The 24776-nt window shown below is 38.4% G+C and overlaps 1 protein-coding gene across 1 annotated transcript in view; it reads left to right on the top strand.

The window, feature by feature from the left end:
* The window catches only part of SCP2 (sterol carrier protein 2), a 154989-nt gene that overhangs the window by 101496 nt on the left and 28717 nt on the right, over positions 1 to 24776 (top strand). The window contains exon 13 of the mRNA XM_061186583.1: positions 18252 to 18354. Coding sequence (XP_061042566.1) covers positions 18252 to 18354 — 103 coding nt within the window. The remainder of the gene's footprint in view (positions 1 to 18251; positions 18355 to 24776) is intronic.

Raw genomic sequence — 24776 nt, 5'->3', positions numbered from 1 at the left:
ATTAAGTATACCTTCTTTCTTTTGAATATTTCCATTTTTACCTTTCTGTTGACTCCTTTCGCTCTGTCAGCAAACATGTTCAGGTCTTCCATATTCTAAAACTCTGTTTTTCTCCTTACCTTAATTATTCTCTTTCATGATGAGCCTTTTATATTGAGCCACTTTTGTTTTTCTACTCTGAAATGTCTTTAGTTTCTGATCTCACCACTGAGGTCAGGTAAGGCCACCAATGATCTGATTATGATATGTTCTTGATATTTTCTATCTTTATTCTCTTAACCCTGCTGTAGCTTTCAACACTAATTGGCTCCCTTTTCTCTCCTGAAGTTCTTGGTAATTTTGTATTCATTTTTTCACACTTTTGGTTCCACAAAGGATATGTGAACACTTTTTTACAGAGTCCATTATATTCTCATGTTTTGTAAACTCTTGAATCTTTTCTCTCTGTCCTTTCTTCTTTCATGCCTGGAATATTAGTTCTGTGTGAAAATTCTATCTTCCAATTAAGGCCAGTCTTAGGTACCATCTTCCTTTGAATATCCACAGCACTTTGTAACTCTTGGGTCCCTAGCCAATTTTTGTTTAGTTGTAGAGTATCTACCTTGTTTTGTATCCTGTTTGTTATGTGAAATCCTTGAGATCTAAGACTTTGATTCTCCTCACCCCTCTGAGGATCTCTCTTATAGTGAGTAAATGTTTATTGAATGGGATCAAATAAAAAGATGTTAAGATGTTGAATTTTAAGTTTCCTCCTAAATCTGATTCATTGGTTCTGTATCGTCCTCTCGAATTCCATCTAGTTCACATTTGGAGTTGAAAACCCTCAGTAAAAGCCAAACTATAAAGAGCTACCAGAGTCATCATATAGTATAGCTATCTAATTTGCTCAGAATAAAAGATCATGCATTTAGGGCAATAAATTCTATTTTAAACATGGAATTCTCATAGTTCTTTTTTTTTTTTAACATCTTTATTGGAGTATAATTGCTTTACAATGGTGTGTTAGTTTCTGCTGTACAGCAAAGTGAATCAGCTATATGTATACATATATCTCCATATCCCCTCCCTCCTGTGTCTCCCTCCCGCCCTCCCTATCCCACCCTTCTGGGGGGACACAAAGCACTGAGCTGATCTCCCTGTGCTATGCAGCTGCTTCCCACTAGCTATCTGTTTTACATTTGGTAGTGTATATATGTCAATGCTACTCTCTCACTTCATCCCACCTTATACTTCCCCCTCCCCGTGTCCTCAAGTCCATTCTCTATGTCTGCATCTTTATTCCTGTCCTGCCCCTAGGTTCTTCAGAACCATTTTTGTTGTTTTTTCTTTAGATTCCATATATATGTGTTAGCATACGTTATTTGTTTTTCTCTTTCTCACTTACTTCACTCTGTATGACAGTCTCTAGGTCCATCCACCTCACTGCAAATAACTCAATTTTTTTTCTTTTTATGGCTGAGTAATATTCTATTGTATATATGTACCACATCTTCTTTATCCATTCATCTGTCGATGGGCACTTAGGTTGCTTCCACGTCCTGGCTATTGTAAATAGTGCTGCAATGAACGTTGTGGTACTTGACTCTTTGTGAAGTACGGTTTTCTCAGGGTATATGTCCAGTAGTGGGATTGCTGGGTCATATGGTAGTTCTATCTTTAGCTTTTTAAAGGAACCTCCATACTGTTCTCCACAGTGGCTGTATCAATTTGCATTCCCACCAACAGTGCAAGAGGGTTCCCTTTTCTCCACACCCTCTCCAGCATTTATTTTTTGTAGATTTTTTGATGATGGCCATTCTGACCAGCATGAAGTGATATCTGATTAGTGATGTTGAGCACCCTTTCATGTGTTTGTTGGCAATCTGTATATCTTCTTTGGAGAAATGTCTATTTAGGTCTTCTGCCCATTTTTGGATTGGGTTGTTTGTTTTTTTGATATTGAGCTGCATGAGCTGTTTATATATTTTGGAGATTAATCCTTTGTCAGTTGCTTCATTTGCAAATATTTTCTCCCATTCTGAGGGTTGTCTTTTTGTCCTGTTTATAGTTTCCTTTGCTGTGCAAAAGCTTTTAAGTTTCATTAGGTCCCATTTGTTTATTTTTGTTTTTCTTTCCTTTTCTCTAGGAGGTGGATCAAAAAGGATCTTGCTGTGATTTATGTCATAGAGTGTTCTGCCTGTGTTTTCCTCTTAAGAGTTTGATAGTGTCTGGTTTTACATTTTTGTCTTTAATCAATTTTGCGTTTATTTTTGTGTATGGTGTTAGGGAGTGTTCTAATTTCATTCTTTTACATGTAGCTGTCCAGTTTTCCCAGCACCACTTATTGAAGAGGCTGTCTTTTCTCCATTGTATATTCTTGCCTCCTTTATCAAAGATAAGGTGACCATATGTGTGTGGGTTTATCTCTGGGCTTTCTATCCTGTTCCATTGATCTATATTTCTGTTTTTGTGCTAGTACCATACTGTCTTGATTACTGTAGCTTTGTAATATAGTCTGAAGTCAGGGAGCCTGAGTCCTCCAGCTCCATTTTTCTTCCTCAAGATTGCTTTGGCTATTCAGGGTCTTTCGTGTTTCCATACAAATTGTGAAATTTTTTGTTCTAGTTCTGTGAAAAATGCCATTGGTAGTTTGATAGAGATTGCATTGAATCTGCAGATTGCTTTGGGTAGTATAGTCATTTTCACAATGTTGATTCTTCCATCCAAGAACATGGTATATCCCTCCATCTGTTTGTATCATCTTTAATTTCTTTCATCAGTGTCTTATAGTTTTCTGCATACAGGTCTTTTGTCTCCTTAGGTAGGTTTATTCCTAGGTATTTTATTCTTTTTGTTGCAATGGTAAATGGGAATGTTTCTTTAATTTCTCTTACAGATTTTTCATCATTAGTGTATAGGAATGCAAGAGATTTCTGTGCATTAATTTTGTATCCTGCTACTCTACCAAATTCATTGATTAGCTCTAGTAGTTTTCTGGTAGCATCTTTAGGATTCTCTATGTATAGTATCATGTCATCTGCAAACAGTGACAGCTTTACTTCTTCTTACCGATTAGGATTCCTTTTATTTCTTTTTCTTCTCTGATTGTTGTGGCTAAAACTTCCAAAACTATGTTGAGTAATAGTGGTGAGAGTGGGCAACCTTGTCTTGTTCCTGATCTTAGAGGGAATGGTTTCAGTTTTTCACCATTGAGAACAATGCTGGCTATGGGTTTGTCATATATGGCCTTTATTATGTTGAGGTAAATTCCCTCTATGCCTGCTTTCTGGAGGGTTTTTATCATAAATCGGTGTTGAATTTTGTCAAAAGCTTTTTCTGCATCTATTGAGATGATCGTATGGTTTTTATCCTTCAGTTTGTTAATATGATGTATCACATTGATTGATTTGTGTATATTGAAGAATCCTTGCATTCCTGGGATAAACCTCACTTGATCATGGTGTATGATCACTTTAATGTGCTGTTGGATTCTGTTTGCTAGTATTTTTTTGTTGTTGTTTAGGATTTTTGCATCTATGTTTATCAGTGATATTGGTCTGTAGTTTTCTTTTTTGTGTGACATCTTTGTCTGGTTTTGGTATCAGACTGATGGTGGCCTCGTAGAATGAGTTTGGGAGTGTTCTTCCCTCTGCTATATTTTGGAAGAGTTTGAGAAGTATAGGTGTTAGCTCTTCTCTAAATGTTTGGTAGAATTGGCCTGTGAAGCCATCTGGTCCTAGACTTTTGTTTGTTGGAAGATTTTTAATCACAGTTTCAATTTTAGTGCTCATGATTGGTCTGTTTTTATTTTCTATTTCTTCCTCGTTCAGTCTTGGAAGTTGTGCTTTTCTAAGAATTTGTCCATTTCTTTCAGGTTGTCCATTTTATTGGCATACAGTTGCTTGTAGTAATCTCTTATGATCCTTTGTATTTCTGCAGTGTCAGTTGTTACTTCTCCTTCTTCATTTCTAATTTTATTGATTTGAGTCTTCTCCCTTTTTTTCTTGATGAGTCTGGCTAATGGTTTATCAATTTTGTTTATCTTCTCAAAGAACCAGCTTTTAGTTTTATTGATCTTTGCTATCGTTTCCTTCATTTCTTTTTCATTTATTTCTGATCTGATCTTTATGATTTCTTTCCTTCTGCTAACTTTGGTGGTTTTTTGTTCCTCTTTCTCTGATTGCTTTAGGTGTAAGGTTAGGTTGTTTATTTGAGTTGCTTCTTGAGGTAGGATTGTATTGCTATAAAATTCCCTTTTAGAACTGCTTTTGCTGCATCCTGTAGGTTTTGAGTCATCGTGTTTTCGTTGTCATTTGTTTCTAGGTATTTTCTGATTTCCTCTTTGATTTCTTCAGTGATCTCTTGGTTATTTAGTAGTGTATTGTTTAGCCTCCATGTGTTTGTATTTGTTACAGATTTTTTTGTGTAGTTGATATCTAGTCTCATAACGTTGTAGCCGGAAAAGATACTTGATAGGATTTCAATTTTCTTAAATTTACTGAGGCTTGATTTGTGACCCAAGATATGATCTATCTTGGAGGATGTTCCATGAGCACTTGAGAAGAAAGTGTATTCTGTTGTTTTTGGATGGAATGTCCTATAAATATCAATTAAGTCCATCTTGTTTAATGTGTCATTTAAAGCTTGTGTTTCCTTATTTATTTTCATTTTGGATGATCTGTCCATTGGTGAAAGTGGGGTGTTAAAGTCCCCTACTATGATTGTGTTACTGTCGATTTCCCCTTTTATGGCTGTTAGCATTTGCCTTATATATTGAGGTGCTCCTATGTTGGGTGCATAAATATTTACAGTTGTTAATATCTTCTTGGATTGATCTCTTGGTCATTATGCAGTGTCCTTCTTTGCCTCTTGTAATAGTCTTTATTTTAAAGTCTATTCTGTCTGATATGAGAATTGCTACACCAGCTTTCTTTTGATTTCCATTTGCATGGAATATCTTTTTCCATCCCCTCACTTTCAGTCTGTATGTGTCCCTAGGTCTGAAGTGGGTCTCTTGTAGACAGCATATATACAAGTCTTGTTTTTGTATCCATTCAGCCAGTCTGTGTCTTTTGGTTGGAGCATTTAATCCATTTACATGCCAGGTTATTATCGATATGTGTGTCCCTATTACCATTTTCTTAATTGTTTTGGGTTTGTTATTGTAGGTCTTTTCCTTCTCTTGTGTTTCCTGCCTAGAGAAGTTCCTTTGGCATTTGTTGTAAAGCTGGATTGGTGATGCTGAATTCTTTTAGCTTTTGCTTGTCTGTAAAGTTTTTACTTTCTCCATTGAATCTGAATGAGATCCTTGCTGGGTAGAGTAATCTTGGTTGTAGGTTTTTCCCTTTCATCACTTATTTAAATATGGCCTGCCACTCCCTTCTGGCTTGCAGAGTTTCTGCTGAAAGATCAGCTCTTAACCTTATGGGGATTCCCTTGTATGTTATTTGTTGGTTTTCCCTTGCTGCTTTTAATATTTTTCCTTTGTATTTAATTTTTGATAGTGTGATTAATATGTGTCTTGGCGTGTTTCTCCTTGGATTTATCCTGTATGGTACACTCTGTGCTTCCTGCACTTGATTGACTATTTCCTTTCCCATATTATGGAAGTTTTCAACTGTAATCTCTTTAAATATTTTTTCAGTCCTTTTTTTTCTCTTCTTTTTCTGGGACCCCTATAATTCGAATGTTGGTGCGTTTAATGTTGTCCCAGAGGTCTCTGAGACCATCCTCAATTCTTTTCATTCTTTTTTCTTTATTCTACTCTGTGGTAGTTATTTCCACTATTTTATCTTCCAGGTCACTTATCTGTTCTTCTGCCTCAGTTATTCTGCTATTGATTCCTTCTAGAGGATTTTTAATTTCGTTTATTGTGTTGTTCATCATTGTTTGTTTGCGCTTTAGTTCTTCTAGGTCCTTGTTAAACGTTTCTTGTATTTTCTCCATTCTATTTCCAAGATTTTGGATCATCTTTACTATCATTACTCTGAATTCTTTTTCAGGTAGGCTGCCTATTTCCTTCTCATTTGTTAGGTCTGGTGGGTTTTTACCTTGCTCCTTCATCTGCTGTGTATTTCTCTGTCTTCTTATTTTGCTTAACTTACTGTATTTGAGGTCTCCTTTTTGCAGGCTGCAGGTCTGTAGTTCTCGTTGTTTTTGGTGTCTGCCCCCAGTGGCTAAGGTTGGTTCAGTGGGTTGTGTAGGCTTCCTGATGGAGGGGACTGGTGTCTGTATTCTGTTGGATGAAACTGGATCTTGTCTTTCTGGTGAGCAGGACTGCGTCCAGTGGTGTGTTTTGGGGTGTCTGTGAACTTATTATGATTTTAGGCAGCCTGTGTGCTAATGGGTGGGGTTGTGTTCCTGTCTTGCTAGTTGTTTGGCATGGGGTGTCCAGCACTGTAGCTTGCTGGTTGTTGAGTGGATCTGGGTCTTAGCGTTGAGATGGAATCTCTGTGAGAGCTTTCACCATTTGATATTACATGGGGCCAGGAGGTCTCTGGTGGACCAATGTCCTGAACTTGGCTCTCCCACCTCAGAGGTTCAGGCCTGACACCGGGCTGGAGCACCAAGACCCTGTCAGCCACTCACCTCAGAAGAAAAGGGAGAAAAAAAAGAAAAAAAAAAATAAATAAAATAAAGTTTTTTTAAAACAACTATTAAAAATAAAAAAGTAACCAAAAAAAGAAAGAAAGAAGCGAACAACCAAACCAAAAAACAAATCCACCAATGTTAACAAGTGCTAAAAACTATACAAAAGCAAAAGTAAAAACAAAAAGTGGACAGACAGAATCCTAGGACAAATTGTAAAAGCAAAGCTATACAGACAAAGTCAGGCAAAGAAGCATACACATACACACTCACAAAAAGGGAAAAAGGAAAAAATATATATATTAAAAAAAAAAAGGAAGAGGGCAACCAAATCAATAAACAAATCTACCAGTGATAATAAGCTCTAAATACTAAACCAGAATAAACATAAAACCAGAAACAAATGAGATGCAGAAAGCAAACCCCGAGTCTACAGTTGCTCTCCAAGTCCACCGCCTCAATTTTGGGATGATTCGTTGTCTATTCAGGTATTCTACAGATACAGGGTACATCAAGTTGACTGTGGAGATTTAATCCGCTGCTGCTGAGGCTGCTGGGAGAGATTTCCCTTTCTCTTCTTTGTTCTCACAGCTCCTGGGGTTCAGCTTTGGATTTGGCCCCGCCTCTGCATGTAGGTCGCCTGAGGGCGTCTGTTCTTTGTTCAGACAGGACGGGGTTAAAGGAACAGCTGCTTCGGGGGCTCTGGCTCACTCAGGCCGCGGGGAGGGAGGGGTACGGAATGCGGGGCAAGCCTGTGGCGGCAGAGGCCAGCGCGACGTTGCAACAGCCTGAGGTGTGCCGTGTGTTCTCCCAGGGAAGTTGTCCCTGGATTACGGGACCCTGGCAGTGGCGGGCTGCACAGGCTCCCGGGAGGGGAGGTGTGGGTAGTGACCTGTGCTTGCACACTGGATTCTTGGTGGCTGCAGCAGCAGCCTTAGCATTTCATGCCTGTCTCTGGTGTCCACACTGATAGCCGTGGCTCGCGCCCATCTCTGGAGCTCATTTAGGCGGTGCTCTGAATTCCCTCTCCTTGCGCATCCCGAAACAATGGTGTCTTGCCTCTTAGGAAGTTCCAGACTTTTCCCCGGACTCCCTTCTAGCTAGCTGTGGCACACTAGCCCCCTTCAGGCTGTGTTCACACAGCCAACCCCAGTCCTCTCCCTGGGATCTGAACTCCGAAGCCCCAGCCTCAGCTCCCAGCCCCCGCCTGTCCCGGCGGGTGGGCAGACAAGCCTCTCGGGCTGGTGAGTGCTGGTCGGCAGCGATCCTCTGTGCGGGAATCTCTCCACTTTGCCCTCTGCATCCCTGTTGTTGCGCTCTCCTCCGTGGTTCCAAAGCTTCCCCCCCGCCACCCCCTGTCTCCCCCAGTGAAGGGGCTTCCTAGTGTGTGGAAACTCTTGCTCCTTCACAGCTCCCTCCCACTGGTGCAGGTCCCGTCCCTATTCTTTTGTGTCTGTTTTTCCTTTTTTTTTTGCCCTACCCAGGTACATGGGGAGTTTCTTGCCTTTTGGGAGGTCTGAGGTCTTCTGCCAGCGTTCAGTAGGTGTTTTGTAGGAGTTGTTCCACATGTAGATGTATTTTTGATGTATTTGTGGGAAGGAAGGTGATCTCCACGTCTTAGTCCTCCGCCATCTTGAAGGTCCCTCCTCATAGTTCTTTTATTTTCAGGAGACTAAATAATTGGGAGATAGAATTGTTCATGATAACTATAGTTGATATTTCTGGGAAGCCAGAAGAATGAAAAAATCCAGATGATATATTAATGACTGAAAGAAATTGGCTTCAACTATTGAAGATATTTTTGATAGTTTTAGTGATAGAACATATCCCACTTCAAAGGCCAAAGTTGGGAAAATAATTCTAACTCTGCTGGTGCAGATATAGTTTTAAAATGAGGATTTGTTTTAAACAGTAATTTTAAGGTACTCATTGCACATGATCTGATTTCCTTAGTTTCTCGTTTAGCTAACTTTGATGGAGCAGCTGCTACATGCTTAAGCCCCTAAGTATGGTCCTCTGAGTAGATGGGGAAGGCAGACATACCTTTTTCAAAATGCTATAGAAGCCCGGAGGAAGAAATTAGTATGAAGGACCTAAATTTGAACTGGGATGACTAGGATTGCCCAGCAAAAGGGTAGAGGAAGGGCATCCCAGGCCTGTACATAGGTACAGCGATTTGAAAATATAAGAGTGGTTGTCCTGTGTGGGTAGAGGGTAGATTATTTTGTTGTGCCTGGGTAGAGGGGCAGTAATACATAGGTGACAGCAGATGCAGCTGTAACAGTAGATTGGATCAAGGTTTTGAAATGCTTCCAATGTTATGCTCAGGAGTTTGAAATTTATCCTACAGAATATGAGTTTTAGCAAAAGATTATGTGATTATATTGCACTTTACTTTAGGTAGATCAGTCTGGTATTACTTTGAGTTGAGAGGTGGAGGGACCAGAGGCCAGGAATCCTTAGGAAGCAGTTGCAGTAGTGTGGATAAGAAATGTTTAGTGCTGCAACAGGGACCATGAAAATGAAGAGGAGAGGTCTTATTTAAGAACTGTGACCAATTGCATTTAATTTACAGTTAAACTTTCCTTTAGACCACTTTTGAATATAAGTATTGACTCTGTATTATAACATCCTATTCATTTTATGTAAGACACAGACTGAGGATAGATTTGCATTCTGTATTCTGTTAAGTGAAACCTGTTTTTAAAACCCAACTTTGTTTTGTTTTTTCTGTTTTTAATTAAGGTATAAAAATTTACATACAGAGAAAGTCCCCCTGTTTAGTGCATAGTTCTATAAGTTTTGACAAACATATACAGTCAAGTAACTACCACCATAATCAAGATACAGGACAATTGCATCACCCACCAGAATTCCTTGTTCGCCTTTGTAGTCAGCCCTTCCCCCTGTCTTCCATTCCTTGGCAACCACTGATCTATTTTCTGCCCCTTTCCAGAATATCATGTGAATAGAATCAAAAAGCCTTTGAGTCTGACCTCTTTCACTTAGCATAATGCATTTGAGATTCATTCATGTTATTGTGTGTATGAGTAATCTGTTCCTTTTTATTGCTTAGTGGTATTCATTTGTATGGATGTACCACAGTTTATCCATTCCCTGGTTGAGGTATATTTGGATTACTCCAGTTTTTCTTTTTTAATGGAAAATTGTCTAAGTTAGCTTGAAAGTTTAACTCAACAGGTGAAAACCCTAAGTGATATAAGAAGTTAAAAGTTAGAAGTAAAAATTGTACCCATGTATGTGTGCTCATAAACAAGGACTAGAGGAAGCAATGTGGAAAAAATGAATATAGGAAACTTGTTGGTAGTGGTGAGATTGTAGGTGATTAGCCTTTTCATTTTCTTAATTTTCTATTTTAATTAGAAACCTTGATTTTGACATAATTTCAAACATACATGGAAAAATTACAGGAATAGTACAAGGAACTCCCATATACCTTGTACTCAGATTCACTGATTGTTTAGATTTTGCCTCATTTGCTTCATCATTCTTTTACATGCATATATACATATATATGCATGTTTTTTCTGAAATGTTTGAAAGTTGGAGACATTATGCTCTTTTACCCTTAAATATTTTAGTATGCATTTCTAAAGACTAGGACATTCTATTACTCAACCACAGTATAGCTATCAAAATCAGGAAATTTAACACTGATAAAACGCTATTACCTATAGGGGCCCCAGGTTCCAATCTCTGGTTGGGGAACTAGACCCCACATGCATGCCACGACTAAGAGTCTGTGTGCTATAACTAAGAAGTCCGCATGCCGCAACTAAGAAGTCCACATGCCGCAACTAAGAGCCTGCATGCGGCAACTAAAGATCCCACATGCCACAACTAAGCCCCAGCACAGCCTAAATAAATAAATATTAAAAAATAAGTAAATTTTTAAAAATGCTATTACCTAATCCAAAGAACGTATTCACAGTTCGACAATTATCCCAATAATATCTCTTTAAAAGATACTATAAGCTTTAGTTTTTCTCCTTGTCCAGGATCCAATTTAGGATCCTGAGTTCATTTAGCTGTCATGTCTCTTTAGTTTCCTTTAATCTGAAACGATCCCTCAGCCTTTCTTATTTCTTGACTTTGACTTTTTTGGAGAGTATTAGTAGATTCTTTAAGAATGGAATGTCCCTCAATTTGCATTTGTCCCATGTTTCCTCATAATTAGGTTCAGGTTACACATTTTTTGCAGGAATACCACTGAAGTGATGATGTGTCCTTCTTAATGCATCATGTCTGGAAGCACATGATGTGGATTATCCTATATTGGTGATGTTTAGCTTTGATTTCTTCACTAAGGTGGTATCTACCATGTTTTCCTCTGAAAAAGTTACTGTTTTTTCCTTTGTAGATTATAGGTAATTTGTGGTGAGATGTTTTGAGATTATGTAAATATCCTGTTCCTCATCCAACTTTTACCCATTACTCATTCATCTTAGCATCCACTGATGATATTTTTCTAACTTCGTCATACCTTATATTTATTAAGTGGCATTCTGCTGTAAGGGAGATTCTCTTCTCCCCCATTTAAAAATTTATTCATATCCATCTATATCGATAAATGTATCAGTATGAACTCATGAATTCATATTTTATTCAGTGGGTTATAATTCATTAGTATCATTTATTTTGATACTCAAAATGTCCCTGCTTTAGCCAGCAGGAGCCCCTTCTAGCTGACTTGTACTGTCTTGTGATTCTATTTAATACTTCCTTGCTTTCTAGCTCAAGAAGGTATTCCAGGCTCATCCTGTATTTTCCCTGCCCCAGCCCTAGGATCAACCATTTCTTCAAAGAGCCCTGGTTCCTTTTAGTGGAGAATGGTATTTAGAAACCACAGTGTGGCTGCTGGCTGAGTGCTTGTTATTACCTCTGGGACTTCTCAGAGGACTCAGTGGACACACACACAACACCACACACACACACACACACACACACACACACAATTTTAGTTTCATTTATTTTTTTAAAATTTTATTTATTTATTTTTGGCTGCGTTGGGTCTTTGTTGCAGTGTACAGGCTTCTCATTGCAATGGCTTCTCTTGTTGTGGAGCACAGGCTGTAGGTGCGTGGGCTTCGGTAGTTGTGGCATGCGGGCTCAGCAGTTGTGGCTCGCGGACTCTAGAGTGCAGGCTCAGTAGTTGTGGCGCACGGGCTTAGTTGCTCCGTGGCATGTGGGATCTTCCTGGAGCAGGGATCAAACCCATGTCCCCTGCGTTGGCAGGTGGATTCCTAACCACTGTGCCACCAGGGAAGTCCCTTAGTTTCATTTAAAAAGAGATATTTAAGAACACATGCAAAAATTTTATCTGATTTTTATCTTTCTCCATACTAATGTAGCCACCAATTAATTAGCAGTTAGAATGAAGAAATTATAAAACTACTGAAATGTCACCTGTATACGACATCTTTTTAAATTTTTTTATAGGCTGGAATTATCAGAGAGGCAGTGTTGATCAGTGGAAAGAGCACCCCATCAACTTCTCCGTCACACTGCTTGCTTTGGACATGTCCACCTTTCCCTCAGTTAGAAAAGGGTGAAAATATCTACTTCAGGGATTAGAAAACTAAGAAAAAGTACCTGCCACTCATTGAGTTGCTCAATAAACTGTTGATTTCTGATTTATCTAGGCATTTTCCTTTTTTCTTTCCTATTTCTGTAGTTCACGTCACCAGTTAAATTGTTGAAAATGGTTTTATATATTAAATTATAAATGTCACCTAGAAGTTTGGAAAAGATGAACTTTAATTTTTAGCTCAGAGTGGGGGACATATCCAACCTGTTGAAGTCCACAGTTTGGCTTTCTGGGCTGGATTTCTGTCTGTGATGGGGCCATGTGCCTGTTCAGAGGTCACGGGGAGTTGCTGATTGCAAATGAACCCTATTCTTTAGTCCTGTGTGTGTTGCACAACCATTTCTAATTTGAACAGACTAATTACTGGTAAAACTGGTAAAATGTTAGATTTAGGGATGGAGATTTGATTAAAATGTAGGATCCTGTATTCTTCCTAAACACTACAAACAGCAGCAGCCACTTTAAAAATGATTTTTAACAGCTTTTTTGGGGATATAATTTACATGCCACAAATTCACCATTTTAAGTGTACATTCAGTGGTTTTTTAGTATATCACAGAGTTGTGCAATCATCACCACAATCAATTTTAGAACATTTTCAACACCCCTAAAAGAAACCGTGTACCCATTAGCAGTCATTCCCCAGTCCCACTTCTTGCAGGCTCTGACAACCACTAATCTACTTTCTGTCTGTAAGGATTTGCCTATTCTGGACATTTCATATAAATGAAATCATACAATATGTGGCCTTTTGTGACTGCTGCTTTCATTTAGCATAATGTTTTCAAGGTTCATCCGTGTTATAAAAGTGAATGTAGTGCTTCATTCCTTTTTATGGCTGAATAAAATTCCATTATAAGGGTTCTGATTTCTTCACATCCTCATTAACACTTGTTATTGTCTGTTTTTTTAATTTTAGCTATCCTAGTGGGTGTGAAGTGGCATCTCATTGTGGTTTTGATTTGCATTCCCCTGATGGGTAATGATGTTGAGCATCTTTTCATGTGCTTATTGGCCATTTGTATATCTTAGGAGAAATACCTATTCAGATATTTTGGCCATTTTAAAATTGGGTTGTCTTTTTATTATTGAGTTGTAATAGTTCTTTAACAACCACTTTTTGAGGGCCTAGTATGAGCACCAAGACCATGCTAGGTGCTTCGTCTGCACTTCTTTGTTTAATCCTCATAAAAGCCCATGCATGGTAAGTTTTGTACCTTGTTTATAGATGAGGAGATTGATGATCAGAGTTAAAACAATTTATCTAAAGAGAGTCTTCAGTGGTAGTGGTCAAGACTCTAACCTTCATCTATCTGAGTTCAAAGTGCCTATTTTGTTGGCTATTCTGTGCTTCTGATCTTTGACATTGTTGAAACAGTGCCTGTGTTCTAGGCCTTAGAATGAAAATTTCAGGAAGCATAGAGGGAATTCATACACTAAATAGTTAATCTTCAGAGTCCCTTCCTACATTTTATATACTAGATTTATTCCAGAAAACTTACGTATAAACCAAGGTTAAAAAAAAATAAAAATAATCAGACTTTAGTTTCTGCTAAAAGAACTTTGAATATAAAGAAATCATGAGGTGCATCCTTTTGTAATATGAGTAAGTTATTTTCTGAGTTTATGTAAGTTATATTTAGCTTCCCTAGAGCAGGGCACATATCAAATAAATTGTAAGATATGAGGGATTTTCAGAAAATATTGATATAACTTTATATATTAATTATTTTTCCCTAATCTGGATGAAAAGTTGGTTAATCATTAACTGAGTGAAATTTTCAACAGAAGCAAAATAAATATCTGTGACCTGTGAGAACTTGCCTGAACTCTGCCCCATAAAGTATCAAGATACTTTGTAGGTACGCTGAAAAGTGTCAGTTATTATTTTATCACATACAGTTAGGAAGTGGCAAGCTTGGAGAGGGCACAGTGATGTTTATGATTAAAGGCTGAAAAGTTGGACTATTAATGAAATGAAACTGGCTTGTGGAGGACTAGTTGTAGCCACTTGATTTTAGGTCACTCATTCAGACTTTTGACTGAGAAAATGGTGTACCATAGATAATTCTGCTCTAAATGGAACAGGAAAAAATTAGAATTTAGCTAAGAGAGAATTCAGTGTAATTCAGTTCTATTCAGTCACTATTTACTGAATACCTGTTGTGTGCCAGGAACTGGGGATATAAATAAAGATTATTTTTTTAAAAAGCTGTGGTATCTGCTCTTGAGAAGCTGACATTTGGTAGGGTTTCACAGAAAGAGAGTTTCCTGGCCTGGATCTTGAAGGGTAAAATGGATTTTGCTAAGACAGAGGTGTTCCAGACACAGGGAGCAGCAAGGGCAAAGGCATGGAAGTATGAAGTAGCATGCCATGCTCTGAGAATTGCATGTATTTCAGCATGGTGGCAGCTTACTTCCATTCCTTGTTGTGATATTAATATGATTTCTCTGGTAGGTTCACTTTTCAACCTCTTAGACTTTCCATACCCTCCTTTCACCCTCATTTTCAGCTAATTACTTTGCCTTGTATGTTGTTGAAAAAACAGAAGCCATTAGACCCAAACTCCCTCATCTTCCATCCCAAGACTTATAGACCTATCTAGCATTTTACCCATCTGATCCTCTTCTTCCCTTGAGTCTCCTCCTCTTCCTTCATAGGTCACTAGATCTCATCCCCCTTCACCTTCTCAAGACTTCTCTCCTATCTCTTTTCCCCTGGTTCATTACCATCATCAGGCAAACATGCTCTAATATGTTAATCTTAAAACAAAAACAAACTTTCCTTAATACCACCCTCCCCTCCAGAGACCACTCCATTTCACTGTTCCCCTGAAAGTAATGTCTCAAAAGAGACACACTGTTTCTATTTCCCTCTCCTATTCACTCTTTAATTTGCTGTAACCTTTACTGACTTCTGCCTTCCAACACTTGCTTAATATTGCTTTTGTCCAGGTCACCTGAACTCTTCATGTTGCCAATCCAGTGGGTATTTGACCTTTGGCAGCATTTGACATAGTTTCTTCCCCCCCTCCCTCCCTCCCTCCCAGATTCTTTCTCCCCTCTTGGCTTCTATGACATTATGTTCTTCTAGTTTTCCTCTTGCATCACTGGCTACTGCTTCCTCTTCCCTCCCAGACTTCTAAGTAATTGAGATCCACAGGGTATTGTCCTAGGCTTACTTCTTTCTCTAGAATTCCCTCAAGGTGAGCTTGTCTGTTCCCATGGATTTAAATACTTTCATTATGCTAATGATTATCCGACTTTATCTCCAGCCTAGACTGCTTCTGAGCTCCAGACTCTCATATCCAACTGCCTTCTTGTCTCACAAAGGTCGCATACTGACTGTGCCTGAGATGGGACTTTGATCCCCTTTACTCCCACTGCATTCTTCCTTTTGTCAATAAATGGCACTGTCATCCCTTCAGTTATTCAAGCCAAACACTTAAATCATCCTTGCTCTTTCCCCTCCCCCTTGGATCTCTCTCGTGCCCAGCAGCAAGGCTTATTGGATTCTATGTTTAAAATATATTTTGAATCCACTTCCTTCCCTCCGTCTCCACTGGCAGACTGCCTCCACTTCCTATCTGGACCACTCCAGCAGCCTCGTAACCCTCTCCCCACCTAAATTCTTGCATCCCAACCCCACCAATTCATTGTCTGCACAGTTGTAAGAATAATCACAAATCAAACTATTTCACTTCCCTGTTTAATCATTTCAGTGGTTTCCCAAATTCCCTACTTTGACCTGGATGGTCTGGTCCCTGCCCGGTTCTCCAATTTCATTTCGTGTCATTCTCCCCCCACTTACTGTACTCTAGTGACTAGTCCTCTTTTACTTTCTTTTAACATGCTAAACTCTTTTCTCTCTCAGGATCTTTGCAAGTTTCCTCTTTGAATGTCTAGCTCCTTTTCTTCCTTTAATTGGGTCTTAGCTTAAATTCACATACTAAGAGACATCATTCCTTGACTGCCTTAACCTAAATTAGGTTCCTCTTTTTGTCGGCTTCCTAATACTTGTAATTATTTTGTCTGTTTACTTCTTTTTTTCCTGGAAAAATATAGACTCAGTGAGGACTGGGACTGGGTCTGACTTGTTCACCATTGTACTCCCAGTACCTTCAACAATGCTTGGCCTGTAGCAAGCAGTCATTAAATATTTCTGAAATGATAGGAAGAAGGGAAGGGAAGGGAAGGGAAAGGAGAAATGGGTGGGGTGGGTGGGGAGAAAGAGAGAAGGAAGGAGAGGAGGTAGAGAAAGAAAGAAAGAAATGCTTTGCTTACTGAGCAGCTGCTACGCTCTTGACTCCTTCAAGTATATCCTTCCCATGTTTGTTGTTCCAGTCCTGGCCTCAGCCACCGCCAGGATGCTTGTGGTATGTCAGAGGAATTACTTAAAATCCTAAGGCGCCCTCATCTTCTTCAGACCTTTCAGTTTCTCTCAGCATCTAACGCTTGAGGCTCTGCAGCCTGTAATAGTCATGGCTGTCATTTTTTACCATGGGCCAGGGTCTCTGCTAGGTACCTTCCACACGGGATTCCACTTAATTCGGCAAAGTCACCGGCACCCTCCACCTTCTTCCCTGCCTCCCCACCAGAGGTTGCACAGAGATGAAGTAGCTTGCACAGAGATGAAGTAGCTTGCTCAGAATCGCATAGTTAGTGAGTGGAGGAAGCCTTGGGATTCTAACCCAGGCTTTTGTAGCTATAGGGACTATGTTCTTTCTGCCACATCAGGCCATTTATCTATGGTTGTTCCCCAAGTATCAAGCAACCAATAAACGGATGTTGGTAAATTCATATCTTGTATCATAGCTAAAAAATAAATCTAGAGTCCAACCTCTGCTTACTCCCCACTTCATTACACCCTGTTTAATCACCATCGTCTCTTGCCTGGACTACTGCAGTAGCCTCTTAATTGGTCTCCCTGCCTCCTCACTTGCCCTCTTATAGTCCATTTTCCAGCTAGCAGCCAGATTTATATTTTAAAACATGTAAATTGGATTGTGCTACTCTCCAGCTTATACCCTGCAGTTCTCAAGGTACTTAAAATAAAACCCAAACTCTTAACTGTGACCTATAAAACCCCTTGTTATCTTGCCCTGCATGTTTCTGTGACCTTAGGTCCTTCTCCTCTGCTCTGCTCCAGCCATACTGGCCGTCTTATAGTTCCTTTAACTGCGAAGCTAGTTTCTACATCAAGTTCTTTATACTGGAAGTATAGAGCTGACTTCACCTAAATCTTTACATGGCTGGCTCATTTACATAATTTAAGACCTAAATTAAATATCACCTCCTCAGAGAGGCCTATCTGACTAGGCTATCTAAAATAGACCACCCGGGGACTTCCCTGGTGGTCCAGTGGTAAAGAATCCGCCTTACAATGCAGGGGACACCAGTTCGATCCCTGGTCAGGGAACTAAGATCCCACATGCCTGCGGGGCAACTAAGCCTGCGCCACAACTACTGAGCTCGTGTGCCTCAACTAGAGAGCCCGCGTGCCACAAACTGCAGAGCCCACGTGCTCTGGAACCCACACGCCATACTACAGAGCCTGTGTGCCGCAACTAGAGAGAGAACCTGCACGCCGCAACGAAAGAGCCCGCACGCCTCAAAGAAGACCCTGCGTGCTGCAACTAAGACCCGACGCAGACAAAAATAAATTAAATAAATAAATAATAAAATAAATCTTTAAAAAATAAATAAAAAATAAAATAGACCAACACACATAAATATACTTTCTTTATATCCCCTTAATCTGCCTTATTTTCTTCATAGTAACTATATTCTTTATTTTTTGCATGTTCATTGTCTCCCCCAGTGGCATAGAAGCTTCATGAGGGTAGGTTCGTTGGTTTAATATATTTTCAAGGACAAGGCCTACCACCTAGTGAGCACTCAATATTTGTTGAAAAATGGGAAGAAAAGCTTAATTGTTTTATTGGCTTAATAACAGTTTCCTTTGGGTAAAAGGCACAACATCTCTGTTAGGGTTTTTGAAAATTACTACTGTATAAATGTTGAAAAACCTAGTACCTGTATGACTCCATGGATTGAAATCAATTCTTTTCCCCAGTTCTTTTAGAACTCATCAAATTGAGGCTGCTCCAACCAGCTCTGCAGTTGATGGATTTAAGGCAAATCTTGTCTTTAAGGAGATTGAGAAGAAGCTTGAAGAGGTAAGATTTATGTAAAATATTGGGATATTTCTTACGGAAAAACCCGAACGAGCTTTTTGGTCAACCCAATACTACCAGGAGGACCCTGGGGCTAGAGGAAGCAGATATAGATTTCAGGTGTTGCTATGAGTGGTACCAGTTGAAAATTTATATCGTACTGTCAAGTATTGAGTGTATTTTATATTTCTTCGTGTCTACTATGGCTTCCTTGTAATTCTGGTAAGAGTGCATTTCAGAGATGAATAAATCTCCAGATTTGAGTTATGTAAAGGAATTCTAATTTATTTTGGTGTAATTTCCTTCTGAATTAAAAAGATCTTACTTAGAACCATTCGAAAGAATAATATTTAAAGGAGCCTTAAAGGTACCTAAAATCAAAACTCCTTTTAAAAAGAAATCTTTTGTGCTTGAGTTTTTCAGTTTTAAAATTTGTTTTTCTTGTTGTAAAAATGAGCTAATTAAAAGGATTATACAGAAACATATAAAGAAGAAAAATTAAAAATCTCCTGAAATGCCATTACTAAGAGTTCACTAAACCGTTCACAGTGGTTGACATTCTTTCAGACATCTCTCTGTGTGTATTAACAACATACAGTTTTACATAACTAGGATCATATATGTTGAGTTTTTAAATTTATGTTATATATGCAACTATGTTTATGTACAGTACTTAGTTCTTAAAAAAAATTTTTTTTTATACAGCAGGTTCTTATTAGTTATCCATTTTATACATATTAGTGTATATATGTCAATTGCAATCTCGCAATTCATCCCACTGCCACCACCCCCCGTCCCCGCTTTCCCCCCTTGGTGTCCATAAATTTATTCTCTACATCTGTGTCTCTATTTCTGCCTTGCAAACTGGTTCATCTGTACCATTTTTCTAGAATCCACATATATGTGTTAATATACGATATTTGTTTTTCTCTTTCTGACTTACTTCACTCTGTAGGACAGTCTCTAGGTCCATCCACGTCTCTACAAATGACCCAATGTCGTTCCTTTTTATGGCTGAGTAATATTCCATTGTCTATATGTACCACAACTTCTTTATCCATTTGTCTGTCGATGGGCATTTAGGTTGCTTCCATGACCTGGCTATTGTAAATAGTGCTGCAATGAACATTGGGGTGCATGTGTCTTTTTGAATTATGCTTTTCTCTGGATATATGCCCAGTAGTGGGATTGCTGGGTCATATGGTAATTCTATTTTTAGTTGTTTTTTTTTTTCTTTTTTTTTTTCACATCTTTATTGGAGTAAAATTGCTTTACAATGGTGTGTTAGTTTCTGCTTTATAACAAAGTGAATCAGCTATACATATACATAAATCCCCATATCTCGTCCCTCTTACGTCTCCCTCCCACTCTCCCTATCCCATCCCTCTAGGTGATCACAAAGCACCCAGCTGATCTCCATGTGCTATGTGGCTGCTTCCCACTAGCTATCTATTTTACATTTGGTAGTGTATATATGTCCATGCCACTCTCTCACTCCGTCCCAGTTTACCCTTCCCCCACCCTGTGTCCTCAAGTCCATTCTCTACATCTGCGTCTTTATTCCTGTCCTGCCCCTAGGTTCTTCAGAACCTTTTTTTTTTTTTTTACATTCCATGTATATGTGTTAGCATATGGTATTTGTTTTTCTCTTTCTGACTTACTTCACTCTGTGTGACAGACTCTAGGTCCATCCACCTCACTACAAATAACTCAATTTCATTTCTTTTTATGGCTGAGTAATATTCCATTGTATATATGTGCCACATCTTCTTTATCCATTCATCTGTCCATGGACACATAGGTTGCTTCCATGTCCTGGCTATTGTAAATAGAGCTGCAATGAACATTGTGGTACATGACTCTTTTTGAGTTATGGTTTTCTCGGGGTATATGCCCAGTAGTGGGATTGCTGGGTCGTATGGTACTTCTATTTTTAGTTTTTTAAGGAACCTCCATACTGTTCTCCATAGTGGCTAGGTCAATTTACATTGCCACCAACAGTGCAAGAGGGTTCCCTTTTCTCCACACCCTCTCCAGCGTTTGTTGTTGTAGATTTTCTGATGATGCCCATTCTGACGGGTGTGAGGTGATACCTCATTGTAGTTTTGATTTGCATTTCTCTAATAATTAGTGATGTTGTGCATCTTTTCATGTGCCTCTTGGCCATCTGTATGCCTTCTTTGGAGAAATGTCTGTTTAGGTCTTCTGCCCATTTTTGGATTGGGTTGTTTGTTTTTTTAACATTGAACTGCATGAGCTGTTTATATATTTTGGAGATTAATCCTTTGTCCATTGATTCATTTGCAAATATTTTCTCCCATTCTGAGGGTTTGTCTTTTTGTCTTGTTTATAGTTTCCTTTGCTGTGCAAAAGCTTTTAAATTTCATTAGGTCCCATTTGTTTATTTATTTTTTTATTTCCATTACTCTAGGAGGTGGGTCAAAAAAGATCTTCCTGTGATTTACGTCAAAGAGTGTTCTTCCTATGTTTTCCTCTAAGAGTTTTATAGCGTCCGGTCTTACATTTAGGTCTTTAATCCATTTTGAGTTTATTTTTGTGTATGGTGTTAGGGAGTGTTCTAATTTTATTCTTTTACATGTAGCTGTCCAGTTTTCCCAGCACCACTTATTGAAGAGGCTGTCTTTTCTCCATTGTATATCCTTGCCTCCTTTGTCATAGATTAGTTCACCATAGGTGTGTGGGTTTATCTCTGGGCTTTCTATCCTGTTCCATTAATCTATATTTCTGTTTTTGTGCCAGTACCATATTGTCTTGATTACAGTAGCTTTGTTGTATAGTCTGAAATCAGGGAGCCTGAGTCCTCCAGCTCCATTTTTTTCCCTCAAGATTGCTTTGGCTATTCGGGGTCTTTTGTGTCTCCATACAAATTTTAAGATTTTTTGTTCTAGTTCTGTAAAAAATGCCCTTGGTAATTAGATAGGGATTGCACTGAATCTGTAGATTGCTTTGGGGAGTATAGTCATTTTCACAATATTGATTCTTCCAATCCAAGAACATGGTGTATCTCTCCATCTGTTTGTGTCATCTTTGATTTCTTTTATCAGAGGCTTATAGTTTTCTGAGTACAGGTCTTTTACCTCCTTAGGGAGGTTTATTCCTAGGTATTTTATTCTTTTTTTGCAATGGTGAATGGAATTGTTTCCTTAATTTCTCCTTCTGATCTTTTGTTGTTAGTGTATAGGAATACAAGAGATTTCTGTGCATTAATTTTGTATGTTGCAACTTTACCAAATTCATTGATTAGTTCTAGTAGTTTTCTGGTAGCATCTTTAGGATTTTCTATGTGTAGTGTCATGTCATCTGCAAACAGAGACAGTTTTACTTCTTCTTTTCCAATTTCTATACCTTTTATTTCTTTTTCTTCTCTGATTGCTGTGGCTAGGACTTCCAAAACTATGTTGAATAATAGTGGTGAGAGTGGACATCCTTGTCTTGTTCCTAATATTAGAGGAAATGCTTTCAGTTTTTCACCATTGAGAATGTTGTTTGCTGTGGGTTTGTCGTATATGGCCTTTATTATGTTGAGGTTGGTTCCCTCTATGCCCACTTTCTGGAGAGTTTTTATCATAAATGGGTGTTGAATTTTGTCAAAAGCTTTTTCTGCATCTATTGAGATGATCATATGGTTTTTATTCTTCAATTTGTTAATATGGTGTATCACACTGATTGATTTGCATATATTGAAGAATCCTTGCATCCCTGGGATAAACCCCACTTGATCATGGTGTATGATCCTTTTAATGTGTTGTTGGATTCTGTTTGCTAGTATTTTGTTGAGGATTTTTGCATCTGTATTCATCAGTGGTATTGGTCTGTAATGTTTTTTATAGTATCTTTGTGTGGTTTTGGTATCAGGGTGATGGTGGCCTCATAGAATGAGTTTAGGAGTGTTTCTTCCTCTGCAATTTTTTGGAAGAGTTTGAGAAGGATAGGTGTTAGCTCCTCTTTGCATGTTTGATAGAATTCACCTGTGAAGCCATCTGGTCCTGGACTTTTGTTTTTTGAAAGGTTTTTAACCACAGTTTCAAATTCATTACTTGTGATTGGTCTGTTCATATTTTCTATTTCTTCCTGGTTCAGTCTTGCAAGGTTATACCTTTCTAAGAATTTGTTCATTCCTTCCAGGTGGTCCATTTTATTGGCATAGAGTTGCTTGTAGTAGTCTCTTATGATGCTTTGTATTTCTGCGGTGTGCATTGTAACTTCTCCTTTTTAATTTCTAATTTTATTGATTTGAGTCCTCTCCCTCTTTTTCTTGATGAGTCTGGCTAAAGGTTTATCAATTTTGTTTATCTTCTCAAAGAACCAGCTTTTAGTTTTATTGATCTTTGCTGTTGTTTTCTTTGTTTCTATTTCATTTATTTCTGCCCTGATCTTTACGATTTCTTTCCTTCTACTAACTTTGGGTTTTGTTTGTTCTCCTTTCTCTAGTTCCTTTAGGTGTAAGGTTAGATTGTTTCTTCGAAATTTTTCTTGTTTCTTGAGGTAGGATTGTTTTGCCATAAACTTCCCTCTTAGAACTGCTTTCGCTGCATCCCATAGGTTTTGGATCATCGTGTTTTCATTGTCATTTGTCTCTAGGTATTTTTTGATTTCCTCTTTGATGTCTTCATTGATCTCTTGGTTATTTAGTAACGTATTGTTTAGCCTCCATGTGTTTGTGTTTTTTACATTTTTTTCCCCCTGTAGTTTATTTCTAACCTCACAGCATTGTGGTCGGAAAAGATGCTTGATATGATTTCAGTTGTCTTAAATTTACCGAGGCTTGATTTGTGACCCAAGATGTGATCTATCCTGGAGAATGTTCCGTGTGTACTTGAGAAGAAAGTGTATACTGCTGTGTTTTGATAGAATGTCCTATAAATATCAATTAAATCTATCTGGTCTATTGTGTCATTTAAAGCTTGTGTTTCCTTATTAATTTTCTGTCTGGATGATCTGTCCATTGATGTAAGTGAAGTGTTAAAGTCCCCCACTATTATTGTGTTACTGTCAATTTCCTCTTTTATAGCTGTTAGCATTTGCCTTATGTGTTGAGGTGCTCCTATGTTGGGTGCATATATATTTATAAGTGTTGGATTGATCCCTTGATCATTATGTAGTGTCCTTCCTTGTCTCTTGTAACTTTCTTTATTTTAAAGCCTATTTTATCTGATATGAGTATTGCTACTCCAGCTTTCTTTTGATTTCCATTTGCATGGAATATCTTTTTCCATACCTTCACTTTCAGTCTGTATGTTTCCCTAGGTCAGAAGTGGGTCTCTTGTAGACAGCATATATATGGGACTTGTTTTTGTATCCATTCAGCAAGCCTGTGTCTTTTGGTTGGAGTATTTAATCCATTCACATTTAAGGTAATTATCAGTATGTATGTTCCTATTACCATTTTCTTAATTGTTTTGGGTTTGTTTTTGTAGGTCCTTTTCTTCTCTTGTGTTTCCCACTTAGAGAAGTTCCTTTAACATTTGTTGTAGAGCTGGTTTGGTAGTGCTGAATTCTCTTTGCTTGTCTGTAAAGATTTTGATTTCTCCGTCGAATCTGAATGAGATCCTTGGTGGGTAGAGTAATCTTGGTTGTAGGTTCTTCCCTTTCATCACTTTAAATATATCTTGCCACTCCCTTCTGGCTTGTAGAGTTTCTGCTGAGAAATCAGCTGTTAACCTTATGGGAGTTCCCTTGTATGTTGTCATTTTTCCCTTGTTGCTTTTAATAATTTTTCTTTGTCTGTAATTTTTGTCTATTTGATTAGTATATGTCTTGGCATGTTTCTCCTTGGGTTTATCCTGCCTGGGACTCTCTGTGCTTCCTGGACTTGGGTGGCTATTTTTTTCCCATGTTAGGGAAGTTTTCAGCTATAATCTCCTCACATATTTTCTCGAGTCCTTTCTCTCTCTCTTCTCCTTCTGGGACCCCTGTAATGCGAATGTTGGTGCATTTAATGTTGTCCCAGAGGTCTCTTAGGCTGTCTTCGTTTCTTTTCATTCTTTTTTCTTTATTCTGTTTCCACGGCAGTGAATTCCACCATTCTGTCTTCCAGGTCACTTATCCATTCTTCTGCCTCAGTTATTCTGCTAATGATTCCTGCTAGTATTTTTCATTTTAGTTATTGTATTGTTCAACTCTGTTTGTTTGTTCTTTAATTCTTCTAGGTCTTTGTTAAACATTTCTTGCATTTTCTCAATCTTTGCCTCCATTCTTTTTCTGAGGTCCTGGATCATCTTCACTATCATTCTGAATTCTTTTTCTGGAAGGTTGCCTATCTGCACTTCATTTAGTTGTTTTTCTGGGGTTTTATCTTGTTCGTTTATCTGGTCCATAGTCCTCTGCCTTTTCATTTTGTCTATCAGTCTGTGAATGTGGTTTTCATTCCACAGACTGCAGGATTATAGATCTTCTTACTTCTG

The sequence above is a fragment of the Eubalaena glacialis genome, chromosome 3 (assembly GCF_028564815.1).
Source record: "Eubalaena glacialis isolate mEubGla1 chromosome 3, mEubGla1.1.hap2.+ XY, whole genome shotgun sequence".
NCBI lineage: Eukaryota > Metazoa > Chordata > Mammalia > Artiodactyla > Balaenidae > Eubalaena > Eubalaena glacialis.
This window is presented reverse-complemented; position numbering and strand designations above follow the sequence as displayed.